The sequence below is a fragment of the Arachis ipaensis genome, chromosome B07, assembly GCF_000816755.2.
Source record: "Arachis ipaensis cultivar K30076 chromosome B07, Araip1.1, whole genome shotgun sequence".
NCBI lineage: Eukaryota > Viridiplantae > Streptophyta > Magnoliopsida > Fabales > Fabaceae > Arachis > Arachis ipaensis.
Window position 1 is genome coordinate 1,488,486 of NC_029791.2, and position 7,593 is coordinate 1,496,078.

The 7,593-nt window shown below is 31.4% G+C and overlaps 2 protein-coding genes across 5 annotated transcripts in view; both read left to right on the plus strand.

The window, feature by feature from the left end:
- On the plus strand, positions 1,345-1,929 carry LOC110264447 (cytochrome P450 71D10-like). Its single transcript, XM_021106652.1, has one exon. It carries the CDS (start codon positions 1,363-1,365, stop codon positions 1,891-1,893), a length of 531 nt encoding a protein of 176 aa, XP_020962311.1. The 5' UTR covers positions 1,345-1,362; the 3' UTR covers positions 1,894-1,929.
- The window catches only part of LOC107607971 (cytochrome P450 71D10), a 7,654-nt gene continuing 6,342 nt past the window's right edge, over positions 6,282-7,593 (plus strand). For 2 of the 4 annotated variants that reach the window (XM_016309861.2, XM_016309862.2), the window contains exons 1-2: positions 6,282-6,898; positions 7,017-7,342. In XM_016309861.2, the coding sequence (XP_016165347.1) occupies positions 6,325-6,898; positions 7,017-7,342 (900 nt within the window). In that variant the 5' untranslated portion in view covers positions 6,282-6,324. The remainder of the gene's footprint in view (positions 6,899-7,016; positions 7,343-7,593) is intronic. The other 2 variants (XM_021106881.1, XM_016309863.2) reach the window with 2 other exon arrangements.

Consider the following 7,593-nt stretch of genomic DNA (forward strand, 5'->3'; position numbering starts at 1 on the left):
ATATAATTTTAATAATATTTAAAAATTATTATTAAAATTAAAATGATATTTTTTATATTTTTATAATAATTTTTATTTCTATATTCAAATTAAAAAATATTTTTAAGGGTAAAATTTATTTTTTGTCTCTGAAATTTGACAAAAGTTTCAAAAATATCCCTAAATTTTATTTTGTTTCAATTTTGTTCCAAAAGTTTTCAATTTGCACCAAATATATTATTGACGACTAAATTTTTAAAAAATTTAAGACTAATCTAACAATAGTGCATGAAAATTACACTTGATTTGCTTGTGTTAAGGATTGTTCTTATGAAATTATTGTTGAATTGGTCTTAAATTTTTGAAAAATTAGCCATTAAGGATATATTTGATGCAAATCGAAAATTTATGGGACAAAATTAAAACAAAATAAGACTTAGAGATATTTTTAAAACTTTTATCAAATTTTAAAAACAAAAAATATACTTTAACCTTTTTTTAAATATTTAAAAAATATTACTCTAATTTTAATAACATTTAAAAATTATTTTAAAATTATATAATCATCATAACTACCGTAATGGTAGTAGTCATATAGACTACTCCACCTATATATAAAGTTATTATCATACGTATGTTATGCTGGCACAAAACTGTCACTTAGTGGCAGTTTTTGAAAACCGTCACCAAAAAATACTGCTATTGGTTGGAGATGGTGTAGTATCTAATCCAATATGATTATTAAAAAATTCTTATAATTTAATACATATTTCTGTATTTATATTTTACATTTAATTTTACTATTATTGTAATTTACTCTATCATATTTGATATTTACTAATTGTATGTTTATTATTTGACAATATAGGTAAAAAATATAGCTACAAAAAAGATTTCATATCATCTGTTGAAAAAGCATTGCAACTAGCAGTAGAAAATTGTATTGTTGATCTATATTCTTCAATCAGAGTGCTTAAAATGGTGAGTATAGGAAAGACTAAACTTAAAGAAGTGCACAGAAAGTCTGATAAGATATTGCAATACATCATAGATGATCATAGAAATAGAAAAATTATTCATTAGATATATAGATTCTCAAGATAGATCCCCTTTCCTTCCTGTTACTAATGCATGCCACTAAAAGTCAAAATATAATTATTAGGTTTTCTTTTTTTTTCTTTATTAAGATTATCATTAGTAATTATTTTTTATGTTTTTTGTTTTTTCTTAATAAATACATTACAAATACATTAAAAGTTTTAACTATCATTAGTTTTTGATAAAATATTTTTCTATTAATAAACACATGCACAAATTAATGTCCTTATTAAGACATTTTTATTTGTTGATTAAAATATTTATAATTAATCCATTTTGCAGGACATGTTTATTGGTGGTGGAGAAACATCCTCAGCGGTTGTGGAATGGGCAATGGCTGAAATGATAAAGAAACCAAAAATGATGGAAAGAGCACAATCTGAAGTTAGAAGTGTTTATGGTAACAAAGGGTATGTGGATGAATCAGAATTGTACCAATTAACATACTTTAAGTGTATCATCAAAGAAACTCTAAGGTTACATCCATCTGTGTCATTGTTAGTTCCAAGAGAGAACAAAGTACCATGCCAAATCGATGGGTACCGAATTCCAGCCAATTCTAGAATCATGATCAATGCTGGGGCGATTGGAAGAGATCCAAGGTATTGGATTGATTCTATGGACTTTAAGCCTGAGAGGTTTGTTGATAATTATTCAATTGAACAAACTTTGAGTTTATTCCATTTGGTGGTGGAAGAAGAATGTGTCCCGGGATTGCATTTGCTACACCAAACATGGAGTTGCCACTTGCTCAATTTCTTTATCATTTTGATTGGAAGCTTCCCAATGGAATCAAGAACGAGGAACTTGACATGAGTGAGTTGTTTGGGATCACTATAAGAAGAAGAAATTATCTCTGCTTGATTTCCATTATTTATCATCAACTTTAACAATTAATATAAATTAGGGCAATTTTCTCAAATAAATAAAATGCCCTCATATTTACCTGATTACATATTTTGAGAAGCTCAGACGCAATTGTATTTTTTCACTAATCTATAGAAATCGCTATAGGCAGTAGCGGTTTCTGTGCAGCAGCGTTTGACCATTAACTGCTACAAGCAGTAGCGGTTTACGTGGAAGGGGGCGCCGAGGCTGGTTGCCTATAAATACCCCTCCAATGCATTGTTGAGTTGAGAAGAGTCTCATTTCTCACAAATAGAAGGAGATGAGTGTTTTGTTGCTTTAGTGCTTTGTTCTGGAAAAATAAAAAAAAAGTAATAGGCACGAAGTTAAATTTACAGATAGGGAACCCCTTAGTGTTTTTATTCAGTCATCGAGTACGTTGGAAGAAATAAAACAGAGCATATTACAGAAGCTTGGTGTGTGCGGGGCCAAGTGGATTAAGAAATTGTTCTACAAGATTTCCATTGCCGTTGTGGCTGCCGGGGTGAAGTATGAGACATTTGTCATAGGTCCGATGAATACTTGCAGGTCTTGTTTCACTGTTGGCGGAGTTTTCCGGAGGTCAGAATATCGGAGTTGTTTGCAAAGTTGGAGGATGGCGTCGACAGCTCTGGGACATCTGCGACAAATCCTCAGTCGAAGATGATGGGTGGTGCCTCCACGTCAATGCCAATGGTAGCACCTTCCAGGATCCTCCATGTGTTGCGATTAGTACTACTGTTGTGCCTGTTAATGTCCCTGATTTTGACTCTAAGGTTGGACCATATCGTGTTGAAAATGCCACGCGAGATGATGATTCAGCGGATGAGCCGGTCGACATTGTTGGGGACAGTGAGGAGGATATTCCGAGCATGACACATAGACCCCAAGGAGCATCCGGTTCCGGCACACAGCAATATCTTCCACATTTGTCAGTGTTGAACTTGGAAGCCATTGGCGAACAGTGAGAGATGGGGGAGACGTATGTGGGTCAGGGTCTGCATGATGAATCCGGGTTGGCGGAATTTCGTCTCGGCCAATCATTCCAGAGTAAGGAGGAAGCCGTGCTGAGTGTGAAGGATTACAGCATCCGGTGTGGAGTTGAGTACCGGGTGATGGAATCGGACCATTTGAAATACTAAGGGAAGTGCAAGGAGTTTGAAAAAGGGTGCACGTGAATGATCCGTATCGCACTGAGGCAGCGCAAGAACTCGTGGGAAGTTAGGAGGTACAACGGACCGCACACGTGTTTGGCCACATCCATATCGAGCGACCACAGACAACTTGATTATCATGTCATCTGTGCAAGGATCTTTCCATTGATCAGAGCGGATACGTCGGTTACGATTAAAGTGTTGCAGGAAGCGATTAAGTCCAGCGTTATTCAAATTTACATGCAACACGGAAAAATCTTAACTTATTCGACCGAATAAATAAATAAATATTGCCACAAAACGACACAACTAAACAATTAATAAATTAAAATTTTATTAAAAGTATAATATAAAATAAAAGAAAATTATTAACAATATAATATAAATCTTTTTCAATTACTGTTACAATAGTTCAATATGGTCCAACCGTGGTTGAACCGTAGTCGAACCGGTTTTGAGTAATTTTTGAGGACGAATTTAACTATTAACTCAAAATCAACGACAACTTTATTTTGATACAAAAGATAATAAGTAGTAATATAAGAAGTGATTTATCAAGCATTTTTTCAGAATATCTCTATAAAATTTATATATTCGAAAACTCCAAATTTTATATGGACCTCAGATTATTTTTGCTAATTTTTTTTTTAATTTGGTTTAATTTATACCATTTCAAGCAGACAAGCGCATATTCTTGGAAATTTAATTTGAATATGGAAGCAAAGGAAGTGTTGGACTCGCGTATGGGGAGGAGGGGTGCTTCACCTCATTGTGGGATCAGAGGAAGCAGAATTCGGACCCTGCGAGTTGTGTCCCTCAAAATGTAAAAAAAAATTATCCAGAACAAGAAAAAACGGAGGGTCCGAATTCCACGTTTTAGATTTTAAATTTCATCAGCTGCAAATCGGAGTATGCGATTTATGAAGCAAATTTTCATAACCAAAGAACTCGCATGGTCCGAGTTGTGTACTCTGAGTTTTTTCAATTTTTTTAACACAAATCGGACCCTCCGATTTGTATACTCTAAATTTTTTTCAACTTTTTAAACACAAATCGATGTACTTCCACAATTTTAAAAAACACAAAAAATTACCATGTTAAAGTATATTACTCATTTTGCTTCCATATCAAAATTTTTTAGCCCATATTCTTTCGACGAGAAAATCAGTGAGCAATGATTACCTTTCTGGGATAAAATATCAATGAGTAGTGATCATCCTTAATGTCCACTTTATCTGATTTAGGCTAGCCACATATTATTCTCTGTACCTTATTGTTGAGAATAAGGAGTATGACCACAATCCAATCAATCATGTATCAAATAATTTATTATTGTTACTATATTAAAATATTAATATAATAAGGTCCTTGATTAAATTTAGAGATTTATCATTGTGATAGTAATCATAATATTGAGAGATAAATCTTTTATAATTTAATCTAAATTGTTCTTGGTCATAAAATTATTAAAAAAGACATTAATAATCCGAAAAGATCAATATATATATAATGGTCTTTATTGGATGAAAATTAATAGATCTCATTTATTAAATTATATATATATATATGGTGCATATAGAGATATGACCATTGAACTGACTCACTCTGAAAATTCCTAATGGTTATAATTACCGCACATTTGTCAATAAGATATTCTCAAGATGAACATGGTAATAGAGTTTCCTTTGACCTGCGACTATCATAGTAATTAACAATGTATTTATTATACTTTGATTCCGGACACCTAATACCCTAGGGTGCTAGTTGAATGGATATTGGGTATGATTTAAATACTTGTAGAATTAATGATTAGTCAATAAGAAATCCGTCAACTCTCGGTAAAGAGTTTGAGCTCTGATTATGAATAAAACCTTGGCCAAGGGGATTGAATGAATGAAGAAATGAGTTTCTTAAGTCATTCACAGTTCATTATAATAATGGTAACAAGTTAGAGTTTGACAATTAAACTATACTCTAAGGGTTAACCAAGAGCTGGAAAGATGGAAGGAATTATACTTTGTTCTTCTAAGGTTCTTAGTAAAAATATATTACTTCATACTATCGGGTCGTTGAGGAGTGTTGCTAGACGCCAACCTTGATTAGTAAATTTAGTATGACTAATTTACTACCCGCTTAGTATTGAACCTATAGTGTCACACACTAACGAGTGTTCTAACCTTTGCTGTAGAATTATTTAATTATTATTTTGATTTGATCAAATAAATAATTATATTAATTTAAATAGAATATTATTATATTCTTTGCTAACACCAAGAATATAATAATAGTATGATAATTGAGAATATTAAATGAGATTTGAGAATAATTAGTTATTCTATTTCTAAATTTGGATGAGATTCTAACTGATTCTGTTTTAAATTGAGTTATGATATGATTTATAAATTTGAAGGATTCGGATTTAAAATAACAAGATATGATTTAAATTTGAATTGAGATTCAAATTTAAAATAAGTAACAAATCTCATACTATATATTTGTATGCCAAGAGTAGAGGAATGTGACGGAGATGAGAATAAAACACAAGGATTTTATTCCTTTACCTCTACACACATAAATGTATGTGAGCCGATTCTTGGAGAAGAATTTTATGGCGTGCAAAGAGTTACAAGAGGTTTCTCAATTTAGATCAGATGTCCATTGATCAAGGAGTTGACAGCAAAGATTGGTTTCGGTGTGAATACGCATAGCGCCTTCGTACCATCGAAGGAGTAAGTAATTTTTACTAAAGCATTTAAAAGTATTTAGATCTGATCTATATATTATTATTGGAATAAAGTTTAAACATAAAAATAGATATTGGAATAAAATTTAAACATAAAAATAGATCTTTAGAATTACCTTCTTTTCTTCCACTGCGTGTTATGAACACACGGTAATCCTTCACTTATATTTAGATAATAATATGTGACTATACTGATTGGCTTTCATAATATTATTGTTTGAAGATAAAATAGAAATTAAATTAAAATCATATTTGCTTTTATTTATGTTCACAATTTTTTTTATTTTATTAGAAAAATACAAAGTTCGTCTTAAAATAGCAATATTGTATTTATTTTATTTTCTAAATAAATCTATATTTTTTATTTCACAAAAAAAAAAAAGGATTATATATATAGTTGAGTTATATAAATCTCTCTCCTATTAGTTCCTTCTTCCTCAATTATACATTATTCTAGCACATACCATGGATCTTCAAAACCTTATCTCTATCTTCACCACCTTCCTCTTTCTCTTTATGCTATTGAAAATAGCCATTAAGAAATTTAGTTCTTCCAAGGATATTACCAATTTACCCCCAGGGCCAAGAAAGCTACCCATAATAGGAAACATGCACAACCTTGTAGGATCAATGCCCCATGAATGCCTAAGAAACTTAGCATCCAAGTATGGACCCTTAATGCACCTTAAACTAGGAGAAGTGTCCCACATCATAGTTACATCACCTGAAATGGCACAAGAGATTTTGAAGACTCAAGATCTCAACTTTTGTGATAGGCCAAACGTTCTCTATCAAAGAATCATGGCTTATAATGGCACAAGCGTTGTCTTTGCCCCCTATGGAGACTATTGGAGGCATGTACGAAAGATATGCACCATGGAGTTATTAACAGCAAAGCGTGTTCAATCTTTTAGGCACATAAGAGAAGCAGAGGTTTCAGAGTTGGTCAAAGCAATATCTCAAAGTCAAGGCTCCATTTTTAATATCTCTCAAAAGATTTTATCAATGACCTATGGAATCACGGCTAGAATAGCATTTGGTAAAAAAAATTTGATACACAGTGCAAATACTTTAATTTTACCTATTATTATTATTATTATTATAACTTTATGGTATTTGTTATTTAATAATTGTATGTTTTTTATTTGACAATATAGGAAAAAAATATAGTTACCAGGAAGTTTTTATATCATCTTTTGAGGAAGCATTGCAAATAGGAGGCGGAAATCGTATTGCTGATCTGTATCCTTCAATTAGAGTAGTGCTTGAAATGATGAGTAGAGACAAGACTAAGCTTGAAGAACTGCATAGAAAGTCTGATAAGGTATTGCAAGACATCATAGATGATCATAGAAATAGAAAAGGTGGCAATAAATGTGAAGAAGAAGAAGGTAGTGAAGATCTAGTTGATGTTCTTCTCAAGTTTCAACAAAAAGACTCTGAATATCCCTTAACTGATGATAACATTAAAGCAGTCATTCAGGTTAGTCTAATCAAGACAATTATTATCAGTTTAATTATTTTTTGTGAACCTAAACAAGCCACGTATTCAGAAAATTTTGTAATGGCCTTATCTCTGATCATTTGTAAATTAAACAACCCATCTCTTAATAATAAAAAATTAACCCTTTCATATTTTATTTGATTAGACAAATTAGTCCTTATATCAATTTTTTGATGAAAGATTAACAAAATTTACTGACATATTTCTATTATTTATTTGGATTTAATTAG

What these genes read in the sequence shown, in the direction of transcription:
- LOC110264447 (XM_021106652.1), top strand. Translation starts at nt 1,363, where the DNA reads ATGTTTATTGGTGGTGGAGAAACATCCTCAGCGGTTGTGGAATGGGCA.